This window comes from Phyllobates terribilis, unplaced genomic scaffold (genome assembly GCF_046119375.1).
Source record: "Phyllobates terribilis strain yellow unplaced genomic scaffold, ASM4611937v1 Scaffold_5__5_contigs__length_657084704, whole genome shotgun sequence".
NCBI lineage: Eukaryota > Metazoa > Chordata > Amphibia > Anura > Dendrobatidae > Phyllobates > Phyllobates terribilis.
The window spans coordinates 463,571,721-463,591,531 of record NW_027362765.1 but is presented as its reverse complement, the minus strand read 5'-3'; the positions used below and the strand labels follow the sequence as shown (position 1 = coordinate 463,591,531).

The window sequence follows — 19,811 nt, the reverse complement described above, 5'->3', positions numbered from 1 at the left end:
CTGTCTCAGGCTGTGTGCCCATGATGCGTTTTTTAAGCGCTTCCGCAGCAGCAATTCCGCTGCAGAAACGCTTAAAAACCGCTTGGTAGAAGGTCTGCCATGTTCCCCAATGATAATCCGCATGTGCTGTGCACAAACTGCGGAGATTTCCGCTGCGGATTATCATTGCAGAAAAAAACGCAGCACTACCAATTATTTTGCGGAAGCGCGGCGTTTTCGCTGCCATTGACTTGCATTGAAACGCATGGAATCCGCATCACTGGATCTGTAGATGCGCATTCCACACGTTTCAATGTGCGGATGGTCTGGAGGACAGGAGACTCTCATCCAGACCCAGGTACCATAGAAACTGTAAAAAAAAAATGAATAAAATAAAAAATAAATATTATATTTACCTTCTGATGGCCCCCGATGTGCTTGTCTTCGCTTGTCGGCAGATCGCGCTGGACTGAAGGATTTGTGCTGACGTCGTTTAGTCATGTGACGGCAGGTCCTTCAGTGTACCACGAGCTGCTGGCAAGCCAGGACGGAGCGAAGCAAGACTGCGGGGGCCATCAGAAGGTAAGTATAGATTTATTTTTTACCATTCTTTCGGCCACACTATATAAATCCATGCCGGTTGCATGGATTTATATAGTGTGACCAAGTTGTCAAGCACTTTCCAAGTGATGCTAAAATCGCATGGAAAGCGCTTGTCAACCCGCATGCGGAAATGCATATGAAGAACGCTTCACATCCGCATGTCCCTGGCAGGAAAAACACATGTACAATCCGCATGTACAATCCGCATGTACAATAAGCATGTACAATCCGCATGCGTTTTTTCTGCCAGGGGAGATCCAGAAATGCTCAGGAAAAAATCCGGAGCATTTCTGCATCGTGGGCACATATAGCCTAATAATAATAATATTAGCAAATACCTCCAATTAAACATGTAGTATAGTAATTTTGATTCGCTATGTCTCTTTCCTTAGGTATCCACGGTTACGACGGTTACGACCACTAGCAACTAGCTAACTGTGACTTTATCAGAGGACGTAACAATGGATACCTAAGGTCCTGCCATGCCTGCAGGAAAGAGATAGCGAATCAGAAGAACTATACTACATTTCTAATTGGAGATATTTGCTAATATTATTATTACACCTACTACATATTGGGATAGGATCTTGGAGATTGGAATACCCCTTTAATAAACATGTACTGTAGACAAAAATCAAAAGCAATATGCATCAAAAGCACTGTAAAAAGCTGAAAAAATGGCAGCATTTTTACTGCCAAGAGAACAGGTTCTGGCTGCTGGAAAAAAAGGGCAAAATATGAATGTGAAGACCCGCGGTGATCTGTGGGCATAAAACCACATAGACAACACAGGGTGAGGGTAAAACAGCATGGCAATACTTTAATGAACCACCAAATGGACAATAAACACATAGAACAGTCCCAGCAAATGCCCATGATGGTGCAACATTACACAGCGTCACCCTTTTGCTGGCCCCCCGAGAATAGAGCAGCTGCGGCTTTGGGACTTCCAGGGCCAACTACCTCAACAAGTGGCCTCCCGGTTTTGGCGGGCCCCCACAGAGAAGGTAGCAGCAAGCTTAGGAAGCTGACAGTCCACCGGGGTACAAGGCCAGAAGACCCGAGGGTCCCACCCTCGCCTCTTCGAGACTTTCCATGGGGCCAGATGACTGGCTGGTCCCAATCTGGCTTCTCAAAATGTCTCCATGGGTTCCAGGCGCCCGGAGGGTCCCATCTGGAAACCCCAAACAACATATCCATGGGGCCAGGTGACTTCTTCGTCCCAATCTGGTCTCTCCAAATGTATCCATGGGTTCTCTGATGGTCAATGGAGCAGATCCGTATCTTTCCAGTGAGGGCCGTGTGCCCCTAGGCCGGAATCATGTATAATCCAAATCTGTGTGTCTCTCTGGATCGAGCCATGCTACCAAGTTGATGTCCTGAAGAGTCTGTCTGATCTTTGATTCTCTTTGTAAAGTCTGCCTGCTACAGAGGCCTTGTTCCTTAAATAGTTCACAATTGTTCTTTCAAGCACACATCCACAGGTCAAGGATTAGGGAGGGTATTCCACGGGGCTCAGGTCTCATTGTTTGAGCATTTAATCAATTTACATACGGTAGTTGGTATAGCAGGGGGCTCTTGTGAATCAACATCTAGCTGGCTTTAGTATAATATGTAATTAGCATACTAACAAACATTATTGTTTCCAGACCAAGAGAAGTCAAAATTCAGATTTATACACATAATAGTATGCACTTCTTGACCAGCCACAAAAATACATATACATTCACAAGTCAACACAAACACAATAGTGTATTTCTCTTGCCTTAATAAATCTAGATGTCAGGCTGATTAAGATAAGCTGTTTCGTCACAGTGAACATAGCCTGCGTTCACATGTTGCAGCCACAATTGATTTGCCACAGTTTTCCAAAATAGTGGCAATCTAACCCCCACAACATAGCCGAAAAGACTCCCTTTTTTGGCCACTTACACATAGCACTAGAAAAACAGGCTTCTTTCTTTTGGAGGAAAAGTCATTTGCATACTTTTTGCCCCTGGAAGTGCTGTCTGTGACCCTTGCTAATGTGCACACTAATAAGATGGAGGCCCAGACTGCACTGGTTTGGCCTTCGCTGCCTCCATACGTCTGTGTTACCACAATGCTTGGGCAGAACATCGGGCTCCCGACATATACGACTACAGGATGCTACTACAAGGACCATAAAACAAAAGCTGAAGTTAAGTGAATGGTGCTCTGTGAATGCATTGCACTCTTGTATTCCCGGTGTTTATGACAAATAAAGGACGTGAACACACAGTGTGTACAGCGCTTAACTCACGCAGTAAGGGAAACCTATCTACTTTCTCATGATGTCCCCCTTATGCCTAAATTGTAGTCAATTGCTTAGCACATCGGCAGGTTGGGTGCAGCCCCATAAAGGAGAACTCCATGTAATGGTCAATTCAGTAAGGGAAATAATTAGCGTTAATGAATTGGAGAACAAAGAATATCCACACACAGATAAAACGTGTACTTTAAACAAATGGTGGATGACCCCCACTAAAGAGAAGGCTGCCTGCACAGGCGCTGATGCTCATCTCCTGCCTTTCCATCTTGTTTGTTTTCTTTTCCAGACACTTCAATAAATCTGCTCACAAGGAAAACAGATGAGGAAACTCCCAGGAGGCGGCCATTCATTAAGCAACTTTCTCCTTCCGACACCCATGTTAGCACAGATGTCCCTACTCCAGGTCCAGGCAGCAGTGACTCCGCTGTGACCCGCCGCTCATTAATGAGATCACTTCATTATTCTTCTTCTACATAAATATTACAGAGCTGCTGTTCTTTCTACCTATATTATACCCAAAAATACTCTTCAGTCTTCTCTAATGCCGCCAGACAAATATTACTTTTAGCTTATGTATAAGACACCCCAAGAAGGATATCAGTGGCAGCATCTGCACCCACTAAGGGTCCCTGTACATGGGCAGATAAAGCGATACATCAAGTCTACTCATTCAGAGTAGTCGTCGGTGTGTGATCAAACCGTTAATGAGATCATTTATTTACAGACACTATCATTATGGTCAGCAGCACATCCCTGACTAAGCCAATCACCCTGCACCTAGCAGCATGGTCAGACTAGGATAGCCATGTAATAGGTATGCCAATCACCCTGCACCTAGCCTCATGGTCAGACTAGGATAGCCCTGGAATAGGAATGCCAATCACCCTGCACCTAGCCTCATGGTCAGACTAGGATAGCCCTGGAATAGGAATGCCAATCACCCTGCACCTAGCTGCATGGTCAGACTAGGATAGCCCTGGAATAGGGAAGACAATCACCCTGCACCTAGAAGCATGGTCAGACTAGGATAGCCCTGGAATAGGGATGCCAATCACCCTGCACCTAGCCGTATCGTCAGACTAGGATAGCCCTGGAATAGGGATGCCAATCACCCTGCACCTAGCCGCATGGTCAGACTAGGATAGCCCTGGAATAGGGATGCCAATCACCCTGCACCTAGCCGCATGGTCAGACTAGGATAGCCCTGGAATAGGGATGCCAATCACCCTGCACCTAGCCGCATGGTCAGACTAGGATAGCCCTGGAATAGGGATGCCAATCACCCTGCACCTAGCCGCATGGTCAGACTAGGATAGCCCTGGAATAGGGATGCCAATCACCCTGCACCTAGCCGCATCGTCAGACTAGGATAGCCCTGGAATAGGGATGCCAATCACCCTGCACCTAGCCGCATCGTCAGACTAGGATAGCCCTGGAATAGGGATGCCAATCACCCTGCACCTAGCCGCATCGTCAGACTAGGATAGCCCTGGAATAGGGATGCCAATCACCCTGCACCTAGCCGCATCGTCAGACTAGGATAGCCCTGGAATAGGGATGCCAATCACCCTGCACCTAGCCGCATCGTCAGACTAGGATAGCCCTGGAATAGGGATGCCAATCACCCTGCACCTAGCCGCATGGTCAGACTAGGATAGCCCTGGAATAGGGATGCCAATCACCCTGCACCTAGCCGCATCGTCAGACTAGGATAGCCCTGGAATAGGGATGCCAATCACCCTGCACCTAGCCGCATCGTCAGACTAGGATAGCCCTGGAATAGGGATGCCAATCACCCTGCACCTAGCCGCATGGTCAGACTAGGATAGCCCTGGAATAGGGATGCCAATCACCCTGCACCTAGCCGCATGGTCAGACTAGGATAGCCCTGGAATAGGGATGCCAATCACCCTGCACCTAGCCGCATGGTCAGACTAGGATAGCCCTGGAATAGGGATGCCAATCATCCTGCACCTAGCCGCATGGTCAGACTAGGATAGCCCTGGAATAGGGATGCCAATCACCCTGCACCTAGCCGCATCGTCAGACTAGGATAGCCCTGGAATAGGGATGCCAATCACCCTGCACCTAGCCGCATGGTCAGACTAGGATAGCCCTGGAATAGGGATGCCAATCACCCTGCACCTAGCTGCATGGTTAGACTAGGATAGCCCTGTAATAGGGATGCCAATCCTGAACGTACACTCAGACTACGTGCAACAAAACTAATTTGGATGGCTTCATAGCTAATCTGCACATATAAATTACTAGTTTCCAATTAATAAATAAATTAGCAATTGTGACATCACAAGATGATAGTCAGTAGGAAAAGTGGCTGTGACATCACAACTGGATATCTACCAATAAATCGGCTGTGACATCACAACTGGATTTCCGCCTCTAAAGCAGCTGTGACATCACAAGTCGATATCCAGCTGGAAGGCAGCTGTGACATCACAAGGGAGTTTCCATCAGAAACACTGCTATGACATCACAAGTGGCTATAAACCAGTTGTGACATCACAAGTGGATTTACACCAGGAAAACAGCTGTGACATCACAAATCACAAGCAACTTTTAGCCAGGTAAGCTGCTGTGACATTACTAGATCCAGTTTGATGAGATCAGAAGTGGACATATTCTATGAAGTTCTAAATTTAAAACTTGGAAATGAAGGGGTCCATGTACTTTCCTTGCTCACAGGCTTCCTGTTATCAGACGCCCGGTGTTACGTACAGCAATGCTACCTCTGAAACCTTGGCGAATCTGTGGATGAAACTAGACAACGGCACGTCATATCACGCCATGTAGTCCAGAGTTATCCCATCCCTGGTGGGCCCGTACCGACAGTAAGAGCACACTGTGCAGACAAGCATTCAGCACATGCTGATGCAAAAGATATAAAAAAGACAAACTCGCAGGCCTGTTGCTGTCTAATTTATTTGCAGCGCTTCATTTACACAAGGGGATGGCACAGATTGCAAAATTCGTGTCAGCATTCCTGCTGTGGAGCTGCTAACAAAACAACTATCCTCAGATAACCCCAGAGTTTATGGAGAAAGCTTTTAAGTACAATAGGACTCGGAGGATTTGATTCAGTGAATAGGAACACTGGCACAGAATGAGTTTTCAGCACATTATAGGTGCAGCGCCATTCTAGACAAGAAATGACATTTCATTCTAAATCCCCTTCCCCCGCAGAGATCGGGTACCGCACTGTACGTTTCTCTGGAAGTTAATTCTTAATTAAGAATGATTAGGACCGCGCTGTCTTCTGAGGCAAAAAAAAAAAATTGCATCATTAATTTTTTTTTTTTATTATTATTATTTCCGCTGCTGCAGGAGTTGGGGTGTTTTCCTACTAAGAGGCCAAGGCGGCAATTGGGAAATACATCTGTGCTGTGACCTAATAATCACACACAAGTTATGAAAACTGCAGGTTCTTAGTAGCATTTTATAGATCATATGGATCTACAATTCTATATCAGCTTCTATAGAATATCCAGCAAAGTGCTCCCCATCACCTTACACGAGGTCAGGGACTAACCCACGGCACAAAGGCCTCCTACGCTACAGACTAGTCTCTCCTTCAATGCTACAACTTCTGGTCTCCAGAACATGTGGATAGAATTCCCACTGAGACAAATGATTAAAAAAATAAATTATTTACAATCGACAGTCTCAATCCAACTGAATTATTAGCAGAACAGAATATTACATTCTCATCAATAGGTTGTAAAACTAATATCTAAATTATCCAGAAAGGACATAAGTGATGCCTTTTATAGAAAATCCATCGATTGTATAGTGACTAAAGCTGGCCACACACAGGTAGCCATCGGGCAAACACTTCACATCCTCTCCACCTCCCAATACACAGGCACCACTGCTGAATCAGGTACAGCTTCTGAAGAAGGAGGAGAAAAGGCCACTGCCACATACTTTGGCAGCTGCTTCTCTTCCCTGAGAACAAAAGAATTGGGCAAGTTACTCCACCACTCTGCTTATGTCGGGAAAACAAGGATCAGTTGGAAAAAGTCAGGACTCCCCCCACCTCCCTCCCCAGACACAGAAGATTGCCCAGTACTAATCTGATGTGCATAGGCACCTAGACTACAAACTAGACTAACGTTGGCCAAAATCTGTTATTTCAATGGGACCAGCTCACCACATAATGTGATTTAGATGTTGGATCAAACTTTCAAAGGGTGAACATCTAGATCATAAATATTTCAGAACGGTCACTGAAAGGAATAGTCCACTACCTAACAGCCTCATTACAGGGTCCCAGGGTTAGGTAAAGAATACAAAAACACAACGACACACATCGTTCCCTCCTGGACCTGTGCCGCTCGCCTTCATATTCGGCACGGTGTCCCCCACCAGGCATAAACATGGAGCGGAGGAATCACGAGACCAATGTAGCCTTCATATTCCATCTCAGAGGAAGACACCGCTTCTTGTACTCAAGCGAAACGTGACGGCTGCAGCCGATCAGCTGGATCACTTCAGAGGTTACGCGACACCACTACAGGATGCTGATCACAGAAGGCAATTAGGGGACATAGAGCGGAGTATGGCGGAGCAGAACCAGTTCGAAAGGAGAGTATGGCCTAGTTACGCAGGAAAGCCTTTAACATGGCTTTGCAGAGAGCTAGTAAAAGCTGACCATACAATTCATACCACACACAAGACTGTAGATGTGAATAGTACGGTCACCTTGGCCATATACAAAGGTCACCAGCCTTGGTCACTGCAAGTCCTGGCAAAATATCCGGTACATCCACAAATACACATGCAGGTCTACCACTTACTAGCCCTATTCTGCACACAAGCAGTGACAGCAGCCGCTTTCCTGGGGGTACCTGTCTTCAGAAATAATACACCTGACGGCTTTAACTATTCTACTCCCAGACAAACAAATGTGGCATCTACTGACACTGCTCAGCCTTGGCGTTATCCCCATGGAATACTATGACCTTGACTTTACAGGTCTTTCTGCTGCCACAAACCTATTAAGATGGAGAAAAAATATATATATATATTTTATATATAAAACCAGCATGTCTTATGGGAGTTGTGTACCAAGGAATAAACTGCCCTCCCAAGTGTAGCACAAAGGGCTGAAGCAATCTTGCAGATCAGGTCTCCTCAGGGAAACTCAAGGTTATTTAAGGTCCCAAGTCCTAACAGCAACAGGAAAAATACCAATTAAAGGAACATGGTGCAAGTGGGCATGAATTGGTGACTTTCTACAGGTTGGAGGCCACTCACCTACATGGAATAAAAAAAAAAAGACAAAGACAAAGGGGGCATCACTACACAGATTGATACTTATAATACAAGTCCTTTCTTTTAGTAGACGGTTGGCCTGGAAGCTGACAATGGGTCACGTGTGCTCATATTTCTGTGTTCTCCATCTACGCCATTAATAAGAGGATCAGTATCAATGATCATGTCAGGCTCACAACAATCAGACTGTTAGCAGGGGTCTCAAACTGAGCTGGGTAAAGGGGCCGCACATAGAAAAAAACTAACACAAAGGGCCACGTTCTATGCAGGAGGGTTTTCAGTGACAACATTATTTATCTATATGACTTTTTAATCACTTTTTTGGCATTTTTTTAACTCTTTTTAAATGTATTCATCATATGGGTTATGATACAGTTCTTCCCTTTGTATTTACATTTTTACATAAAACAGCATTTTTGACAGCCAAAATATTATTTCATTATTTTATCATTCTGCATTTTACATTTTCTTTTAAATGTTTTTTTTTACCCCCCAATCGGTCCCATACAGTAATATAGTTTTTCAATTAGCTCCATATAGTAGTTCTGGCCCAAATCCTGTAATATTCCCAAGCCTGTAATAGTGTCCCCTGTCATGTAGTAATATCCCCAAGCTTGTAATAATAGTCCCCTCTCCATAATAACGTCCCTCAACCTGTTATGTCCCTCAACCTGTAATGTCCCCCATCTTGTAACAATGTCCCCCATTTTGCTGCTCTTTACATACAAAAAAAAATTCTCATCTGAGCTTGCTCCCTTGGTGAAAACGCATTTAGTTGAAAAGCACTGACGTCAGCGGTCCCTGGCTCGCTGGACGCACAATGAAGCCCTCGGGCCACGCGTTTGAGACCCTTGGTTTAGAGCCTCCTAAAGATGTAGAAGTGGTGAAAATCTTCCAATGGACACCACACATCCCCATGTGCAAGCATACAGTGAGACGTGTCGCTAATAGTACCGCACTGTATATCTGTACTGACCATCTTTGTACTGGGAATGCATACCCGCAAGACAGAGGCCAAAAGGACACTGGTGAATGGCGTCCCCTATGGATGCCTTCTGCTTATAAGCCAGGAGCTTGCTGAGCACAGCCCATCATGTATACACCAAAAGATCAGGTAAAACTCATGTGAACAGAGGCTAAGACCCATTTTACATGGTTCGATATCATCCAAAAGAGGGTTCTTAAGAACGCTTGTCCCTGGTCACAGGCATTGAGGAGCAGTCAAATACGCAGAATTCTTGCTTTGATGGCCGATCACATTTTTTAAGTGGTGAAAACAGTCAGTACTGCCATACCATGCCCATCTTAAGTGGCCAATGACTGTGCTTTGGCAATGTACACTTATGGCCACAAACTGACCATGGACCTTAAAAACAACTGTCTATTGGTCATGTAGAAGCAGATTAGTAGTTTATCGACTCCAAAAATTCTATGCACACAGAACAATCGTTAATGAGATCGTTCTGTGCGCACAGATCATTATGTTACCGGCAGGGCCTCTCCTGCGTACAAGGGGCGATGTGCTGCCAATAAATGATTTTAAGCTAGCTTAAAAATCATTGCACATGACCAATGAGTGTTTTGCTCCTGGTAACAACATATTGTCTTGATTTTACCTGTCTCCCCACGTAAACTGCTGACAACATTGTATTGTGACCAACTTATTGAATTAATAAATATTTAGGCCAATAGAGAAAAGGATCAGCAACCTGTGGCACTCCGGCTGTTGTAAAACTACAACTCCCAACATGACCTTACAGCATGATGAACACATCACCTTCAGGGAAGAAATCATCCCAGCAAAGCAAATGAATTGTGACAGATCCCAGTGTGCAGTAAAACAAATAAGGTGTGATCTTATCACTGGCTCTTGCTCAACTAGGACACAAAGAAAGCTTTCAGGACAAATGCCCCATGTTTCCCTATTTACTTTATCAGCCTGGACTCTATTCAATCCTGTGCTGGGAATCAGCTCCCATCAGCATTATCTCGCTCTCCCAGTTCCAGCTTTAAATATAACTGGGCCACCGGTCAAGTGAGTGGAGTAATAATAAAATATACTTTATTGCCGGCTTATGTTATCACCGTCATAATTATATGCCCCCGTGTTGTAACGGCGCTTTACAACAGCTGCAAAACTTGCTGCTTTAAGAAATCTGAGCCCTTTAGTGACTTAGATTTTGCAATAGGACATTTAATCTGATGATGAGCCTTATGTAATAATATTCTTACTCCTGGTGAAATTTATAGCAAATGTGTCAATATTACCGAGGAAGTGGATGGGAAACGGTTACTGACGAAGGACTCTGAATCAGACGCAACACAGTCCAGTAGATGCAAATGGCATGGCACTGTATATAGAGAGACAATGCAATCCTAGGGACTTGTCTGTCGTAGAGAAGCTGGATGCCCAAAGTGGTTACCCTGCTAAGACTAATAGTAAACCAGTAGTAGCCCTTTTCTACTGGCACTGTCCTAGGACAACTGCTGACTAAGCAATAACCTGGGCAATTAAAGGGAATATGTAGCCAGATTTTGCTACCTTATGTGAAACCAACATAATGTATGGGCAGAGACCCCGATTCCACTTACTGAGCTGATGGTTGTCATTTTGGTACAATCCCTGTTTTATCGGAGGCAAATCTACCAGTTCTCTGAATTCTGGACAGCCCTGGTCCACACCACTGATTGGCAGCTGTGTATACTGTGCAGAGGCAGAAAGCTGCCAATCAGTGCTGGGGGCGGGGTTATGCAGAGCACACACACATATTATAATATATATTAATTAAATATATCTCTATCCCTCCATCTATCTCTCTATCTCTCTATATCTATATATCTATATATCTATCTACCTGGCAGTAGGTTTACTAGTCCTCAAGTGATAATCTTCTGATGATAAAAATTACTTTTATTCAAATACTACAGCATGCAGCCCAGTACGTGACATCACTGGAATCAGGGTCTCTGTCTCTACATCATGTTGCTGTCAGATTAAGTGGAAAACCCTACTGACAGATTCTCTTTAAAGGGGTTTGGTCAGTTATAAATGGGTAAAACTGTAAAGTACTTGAGCTTTTACAATCTACCTCTTACTAAAAAATAGTCTCCGTTCAAGAACGGAGGGATTTTTAATTCTATAGTTTATAGACTTGATTATTGCTCAGGTTAGTGCCCACCGCTGCAGTCTATCAGTGGTGGCCGGTCTCCTAGGCATGGAGCGCTGCTCTGAAGCGGGTCAGATCAGGCGCACCGGCACTGACTGGATCCAGAGAAGGTAAAACAGCGTTTGCGCGCAGCATTAAAGAGCGGGCAGTAGGGGCTGGCGGCTCAGCCATGCCACCAGCCTTAACTGTCAACTTACAGGCGTGCACTGTTCTCTGGCAGGTAGGAAATCGGGAGGCAGAGAAGCGATGTGCTCCTGAATATACAATACTCATTCATTAACATGACAGCTATCACTCCTGCCCAAACTCAATACAAGCTTGTTCTACTCAACCGGGGGTGCATGTGTTCTCAATGTAAAAAAAGGTAAAAAGCCTCCGCGAGACAGCTCCAGTGTCTGTTCATCAGCCATGAGTACTCCAGCATGCCTGACCCTTCTTTATCCATGATACATGTGGTTGAGGACACCCCATACACATTAGAAAGTTGGCCAGCCTTGCTGAAATCAGCGAGATTGGCCGATGTCCATCTAGTGTATGGAAAACCTGTGCTACAGTATTCAGCACTGATGACATCTCCAAAGTGAGAGACAAAGACATGACCAATAATGCAAAAAGTATCTGCAGCTGCCAACAGCTGGGGAGCAACACACATGGGGTCCGAAAGCAGCACGTGGGTCCTAAGCCATTGGTTTGGAAAGGAGGACTACATGTGTATTATCAATTCTGAATGATTGGGACTGAAAACACATAGTGGAATAATATGAGATATTACATAATAATTTCTCAAAGCCACAGTGCCAGACGTACTATTCTGCATGTGCCCAAACCTGTTCTTGGCCATACACCCCATCCCAGGATAGGCACACACTGCAGCTATTGATAGGCTGCTGAGACGATCACACATAATAAAGGTTTAATAAAAACCTTGCCGTCATGCCAAGGGTGGAGATCGGCTAGGAAGGAGGGAAGGATTTCTGCAGGCAGAATGAGCCAGCGCGCTCGCACGCAACTGGGAGTTTCTCCAAATTAGAATGGAGCCTTTAGGCGGGGAGACCTGGCTTTTTCTTTAGGCTACTAGATTTGCTTTTGTTTGGTTGGTAACTGTATAAACAGGTATTTCCCACACATTTATAGGAATCGCATTAATGAGCCTCACATGGAGCCAGTGTCAGCACTCCAATATTAATACTTAAGGTAACGCTCTCCAGCTGTCACACCACATCCCATCGGGCCCTGACAGCCACAGATATGACGGACCTTGTAGCTATGCAATAGTTCAAGATTAACGGGTATATGGAATAGCAAACTTTAAGCAGTTGTCCAGGTTTAGAAAAACATGGCGACTTCCTTTCAGAAACAGCGCCACCTCTGACTATGGGTTGTAAGTGAAATTGCACTTCAGCTCTATTCACTTCAAGGGGACTGAGCTGCAATACCAGACACAACCTTAGGTCTGGGGTTGGCGGAAGTATCTGAAAGAAAGCCACCATGCTTTTCTAATGCCTATAAGCTGGCCATACATATAAAATAGATATTCATTCAACCGACCGCCATCTCTCCCGACTCCCCCATAAACATGAAGGTTTGGCTCGGCAGAGCATTTATGTATTTTTAATATGGCGATAGAGAAGAAACCTGTGGCCAAACACCACTAGCAACGTCTCATCATTCGGAGAACCAGAGTTGGAGGATTTCTCTGCCAAATACATCTCTTCGGAGGCCCCCATACCCATCAAACCATCGGCCCAGCCTGCCCATACCTGAGCAGATAAGAGCTGGCCTTACAGTAAGGCCATGTTCACACGTTGCGTTTTTGCTGCATTTTTTCCTGCAGACAAAACCGGCTCTCTTGGCAATAAAGAATCAACTTCAAAACAGCAGGTTTTGATGGGTTTTTGCTGTGTTTTTGCACTACCCATTGCCTTCTATGGGTGAAAAAATGCTGCATTTTGCAAAAACACCGCTCTCTGACAAAACAGACAGAAAAAAAAAATGTGTGAGATTTCTGGAAACTCAGACATTGCTGGTGCTGTAAAACAGCTGAAAATTTTTCATTAAAAAAACGCTGCAAAATTGCAACATGTGAACATAGCGTATGGGCTCTAAAGACTGAAAATTTACATAAATATACCAGACAGCAGGCTAACTACATGGGGTCTGGAGGGAATAAAGCCATCAATGCTGTAATAGGCTCCATGTTATCAATAAAACCCTACTAGCTGGCATGGCTACATCTGAACGCCTGCTTGGTACGTGGTAGCATGTTGCAATACATCTTATCACAGCTATGATATGCACGTATTTGCTTTAAAAGTCCAAGGCCGGGGGATAAGAATAACTTCAACTCAATGCTTTCAGATGTTCAGCGGCATCATGGGAAATCAAGATCAGCAAAAGGTTCAGCCATAACCTTGTACGGAGCAACGTATGCCAGTAGGTAAAGACGGCAGTGTGCCCCCTGCTGTCAGACTAGCATCTATTACTCCGTATACTAGAAGGGTATACATTACTTCCATATAACCAGTTATGCCTAACCCATCTCATTTCTGGCTATGTAGGAGGCATTCATCTGGATTAATGAGAAAATATTATATATATATATATATATATATATATATATATATATATATATATATATATATATATATATATATATATATATATATATATATATATATATACACACATACACACACACACACACACACACACACACACACTGCTCCAAAAAATAAAGGGAACACTCAAATAACACATTCTAGATCTGACTGAATGAAATATTCTCATTGAATACTTTGTTCTGTACAAAGTTGAATGCGCTGACAACAAAATCACACAAAAATCATTAATGGAAATCAAATTTATTAACCAATGGAGGCCTGGATTTGGAGTCACCTCCAAAAGTGGAAAAACACACTACAGGCTGATCCAACTTTGAATGCCAAGAGTGTGCAAAGCAGTCATCAAAGCAAAAGGTGGCTACTTTGAAGAACCTAGAATATAAGACATATTTTCAGTTGTTTCACACTTTTTTGTTAAGTATATAATTCCACATGTGTTAATTCATAGTTTTGATGCCTTCAGTGTGAATGTACAATTTTCATAGTCATGAACATACAGAAAAATCTTTAAAGGAGAAAGTGTGTCCAAACTTTTGGTCTGTACTTTAATATATATATATATACATACTTACATATACATACACATACATACATATACATATATACACACACATACATACATATATACACACACCTCTTCCTTGCAAATATATTTTCTTGGGGCACGACAGTATAACAAGAGTGCCATTTTAGCATATGGTGGCCCAGTATGTGTCGGGATACCTCTCATAAAATGAGCAAAGAGATTCGCTCTACCCTGGTCTGGCTTTCATTTCCGTGCTCCATGGAGCCCACACCACGGTACTGCAAACTTTCTCCGCTGAAAATCGAATGTGCATCCTGGGCGCCACTGTAATTTACCTCCCTTCCCACCCCAACATCAGGATGTCGCTTGTAAATAACTTTTCTACAATTGAAGTCAGTGTAAAAAGTCAAAAATGAAATGTGAACAGCGTCTTACCCAGATCAACCATTGCCTTAAAAATTCTCTGATACGCACAGAGACTGGATGGTAGCATCACACTGGGATATTTGCCAAAGTCCAATCTTCCAGAAAAAAATGCAAAACATGAATGCCCTGGATTCCTGGACCACGGTGTGAATTACCTCTATGACGGACTCTTTGCCAGAGATGGGCTACACCTCAACAAACCCGGGAAACACACATTCGCCAGGAGACTCGCAACACTCATCAGGAGGGCGTTAAACTAGAAGAAGAGGGGATGGGAAGAAAAACGCCGGACACGAACATGCAACCAGAGAACATACTAATGAAAGATATGAAGTGCAACAAAGAAGGTCCAAGACAAGATACTTGGAAGGGAGGTAAGAAAATTTCTAATACAATCCACAGGGAGAAGATTGGAACAAAACAAAATCGTGTAAACTGCGTGCTAGCAAATGCCAGGAGCCTGACAAACAAGATGGATGAACTGGAAGCAGAAATATCTACAGGTAACTATGACATAGTGGGAATAACCGAGACATGGTTAGATGAAAGCTATGACTGGGCAGTTAACTTACAGGGTTACAGTCTGTTTAGAAGGGATCGAAGAAATCGGAAAGGGGGTGGAGTCTGTCTATATGTAAAGACGTGTCTAAAGCCTACAATACGGGAGGATGTATGGGAGGGAAATGAGGAGGTCGAGTCCTTATGGGTGGAGATACATGGGGCAAAAAACAATGATAAAATTATCATAGGAGTCTGTTATAAACCACCAAATATAGCAGAAGCCACGGAAAGTCTATTAATGAGACAAATAGACGAAGTAGCAAAAAATAACGAGGTGATTATTATGGGGGACTTCAACTACCCCGATATAGACTGGGAAACCGAAAGCTGTAGATCTCAGAAAGGAAACAGGTTTCTGTCAATTATCAAAGACAATTATTTGTCACAACTTGTGCAGGAACCAACTAGAGGGACGGCCCTTTTAGATTTAATATTAACTAACAGGCCAGACAGAATAACTGAGGTGCAGGTCGGGGGGCACCTGGGAAATAGTGACCACACCATTATACAATTCCACATGTGCTTCAGTAGGGTGCCCAGCAAGGGAGTCACAAAAACACTGAACTTCAGGAGGGCAAAGTTTGATCAGCTAAGAGATGCCCTTCACCTTATAGACTGGGATAGTATCTTCAGTAATAGGAGCACGGATAGAAAATGGGAAATTTTCAAAACAGTCCTACATAGTCACTGTAGAAGGTACATACCTTATGGGAATAAAAGGGCTAGGAATAGGAGGAAGCCAATGTGGCTAAATAAGGAAGTCAAGAGGGCAATGAAAAACAAAAAAAGGGCTTTCGGTAAACTTAAACAAGAAGGCAGCGAGGAAGCGCTAATATCTTATAGGGAAAAAAACAAAATCTGTAAGAAACAAATAAGAATAGCAAAAGAGGAGACAGAGAGACTAATTGCCAAGGAAAGTAAAACGAATCCCAAACTGTTCTTTAACTATATAAACAGTAAAAGGATTAAAACTGATGGAGTTGGCCCATTGAATAATAACCTGGGTAAAATCATAGAGGGCGATGAGGGTAAAGCAAACCTACTCAATAGCTTCTCCTCCACTGTTTTCACAAAAGAAAACAATTTATCGGAGGAAATGCAGAGTGATAAAGTAAACCCTCCGCTAAATATCACCCACCTAACCCAGGAGGAAGTTCAGAAACGCCTAAATAATATCAAAATAGACAAGTCACCAGGCCCAGATGGCATACACCCCCGGGTACTAAAAGAATTAAGTAATGTGATAGACAGACCGCTGTATCTTATATTCAAGCACTCTATGGACAGGGACTGTCCCACTAGACTGGCGCCAAGCAAATGTGGTACCAATATTCAAAAAGGGGTCTAAAAGTGACCCCGGGAACTATAGACCAGTCAGCTTAACGTCTGTTGTGGGTAAATTGTTTGAAGGATTTCTTAGAGATGCTATTGTAGAATATCTTAATGATAATAACTGTCTAACTCCATATCAACATGGATTCATGAGGGATCGCTCCTGCCAAACAAACCTGATGGCCTTCTACGAGGAGGTGAGCTCACAGCTGGACCGGGAAGAGTCAGTGGATGTTGTATACCTTGACTTCTCCAAAGCGTTTGATACCGTGCCACACAAAAGGTTGGTCTATAAAATGAGAATGCTTGGTCTGGGGGATAATGTGTGCAAGTGGGTAAATAGCTGGCTGAGTGATAGAAAGCAGAGGGTGGTTATCAATGGAGTAAGCTCAGGGTGTGTCAGGGTTACTAGCGGGGTGCCTCAAGGGTCTGTCTTGGGCCCTATATTATTTAATATATTTATTAATGATCTAGTGGAAGGGTTGCATAGTAAAATAGCAATATTTGCAGATGATACTAAACTTTGTAAAGTAGTTAATACAGATGAGGATAGGGCACAGCTACAGGAGGATTTAGATAAATTGGGGAGTTGGGCCAAGAAATGGCAAATGGGGTTCAATGCCGATAAATGTAAGGTCATGCACATGGGAAAGAAAAACAGCAGTCACCCATACATATTAAATGGGAAACCGTTGGGGAAATCTGACATGGAGAAGGACCTGGGCGTCTTGGTTAATAGCAAATTAAATTGCAGTGCCCAGTGTCAGGCAGCAGCTGCGAAGGCAAATAGAGTCATGGCATGCATCAGAAGAGGAATAGGGGCATATGATGAGAACATTGTTCTTCCTCTGTATAAAGCGCTGATAAGGCCGCACTTAGAATATTGTGCACAGTTCTGGGCTCCGGTGCTCAGGAAAGACATATTGGAGCTAGAGAGGGTACAAAGGAGGGCGACTAAGGTAATAAAGGGAATGGAGGGACTAGAATACCCAGAGAGGTTGTCAAAATTAGGCCTATTTACGTTGGAAAAGAGAAGGCTTAGGGGAGACCTCATAAACATGTATAAATACATCAGGGGGCAGTACACAGATCTCTCCCATGACCTGTTTATACCAAGGATGGTGACAAAGACGAGAGGGCACACTATGCGTCTGGAGGAAAGGAGGTTCCTGCACCAGCATAGAAGGGGATTCTTTACGGTCAGAGCCGTGAGACTCTGGAACTCTCTGGGAGAGGAAGTGGTGATGTCCAACTCACTTAATGAGTTCAAGAGAGGCCTGGACGCCTTTCTTGAGAACAATAAAAATACATCTTATGCTTAGTGATAGTTAATTAATCCAGGGATTTAATCTGACTGCCAGATTGGTGTCGGGAAGTGAATTTTTCCTCAATGATGTAAATTGGCCTATACCGCATGGGGTTTTTTGTTGCCTTCCCCTGGATCAACGCTGCGGAATAGCTGCAGTGCACAAGAAATAGGCTGAACTGGATGGACGCTTGTCTTTTTTCGGCCTTATAAACTATGAAACTATGAAGCCCTAAAAAAAAAGGATGCCCAGCAGACAATACAATACAATATGTAACGGGCCAGTAGCCCAGACTTAGCTGCCAATGTCAGGTCTGTACACAGAGGTGGAGGTAGGCGCTCTTATCCTGTCAGCTATAGTTACAGGAGGGTTTCTGGGACAAACCTAATCCCTCTACTAATCGTATCCATCTGTCACAGGGTGATAAATTACTGGTTCCTTTACGTAACTCATCCCCCTAGAAAGCAAAAAGCCAAAAACTGCCGCTGGACTATAAATCATAGGACTGCGTGTTTAGTCTCTTAATTTTCACTTTAAAATCAGCAGCACAAACAAGATTTCCACCCGAGGGGCCAGACAGCAAATACATCTAATAATACAATCACCCTCTTAGGACGTGGCACCGCCTGGAGACCTCCTGTTATTCTCACCCAGCCTTACCTGATAGGGCTGAAAGGCACCATCTTCAGTTGCAAACTCCAGATGTCTCTCCACTAAAAACTCTATTGCGGTTATGGACTTGTACGCTCCGTTCCCAACCAGGGGCTTGAAAGCCTAAAAACAAAGAAAGGGGAAACATTAAGACATCAACAAAATAAAGTCCTCATCTGAAAGGTCATCAAAATCATGGTGGTCCTACATCTGCACTATTCCCACTGAGGTCAACGCAGTAGCCACACTTACACATGGCTTCCTGCTTTGAAGTCGATGGGAACTTCCAAGCAGATTCAGCCTGAAAGATCACAGCGGACGGCTGCATGTGGATGAGATACATAAAGATAGGTTTTATATACTGCCAGTTCCTTCTTCCACCAATCAGCGTGTGCGACAGACAGCAGACGTGATGACGTCACTGCTGTCAAGAAGGGGACAGCGTGGGGGCCCACGCTGTACAGAAGGGGACAGCGTGGGGGCCCACGCTGTACAGAAGGGGACAGCGTGGGGGCCCACGCTGTACAGAAGGGGACAGCGTGGGGGCCCACGCTGTACAGAAGGGGACAGCGTGGGGGCCACCGCTGTACAGAAGGGGACAGCGTGGGGGCCACCGCTGTACAGAAGGGGACAGCGTGGGGGCCACCGCTGTACAGAAGGGGACAGCGTGGGGGCCACCGCTGTACAGAAGGGGACAGCGTGGGGGCCCACCGCTGTACAGAAGGGGACAGCGTGGGGGCCCACCGCTGTACAGAAGGGGACAGCGTGGGGGCCCACCGCTGTACAGAAGGGGACAGCGTGGGGGCCCACCGCTGTACAGAAGGGGACAGCGTGGGGGCCCACCGCTGTACAGAAGGGGACAGCGTGGGGGCCCACCGCTGTACAGAAGGGGACAGCGTGGGGGCCCACCGCTGTACAGAAGGGGACAGCGTGGGGGCCCACCGCTGTACAGAAGGGGACAGCGTGGGGGCCCACCGCTGTACAGAAGGGGACAGCGTGGGGGCCCACCGCTGTACAGAAGGGGACAGCGTGGGGGCCCACCGCTGTACAGAAGGG

The 19,811-nt window shown here is 44.7% G+C and overlaps 1 protein-coding gene across 4 annotated transcripts in view; it reads right to left on the bottom strand.

Annotated features, from left to right (window-relative positions):
- JMJD1C (jumonji domain containing 1C) overlaps positions 1 to 19,811 on the bottom strand; it is a 244,772-nt gene that overhangs the window by 63,541 nt on the left and 161,420 nt on the right. For all 4 annotated transcript variants that reach the window (XM_073685401.1, XM_073685402.1, XM_073685403.1 and 1 more), the window contains one exon: positions 18,765 to 18,878. In XM_073685401.1, the coding sequence (XP_073541502.1) occupies positions 18,765 to 18,878 (114 nt within the window). The remainder of the gene's footprint in view (positions 1 to 18,764; positions 18,879 to 19,811) is intronic.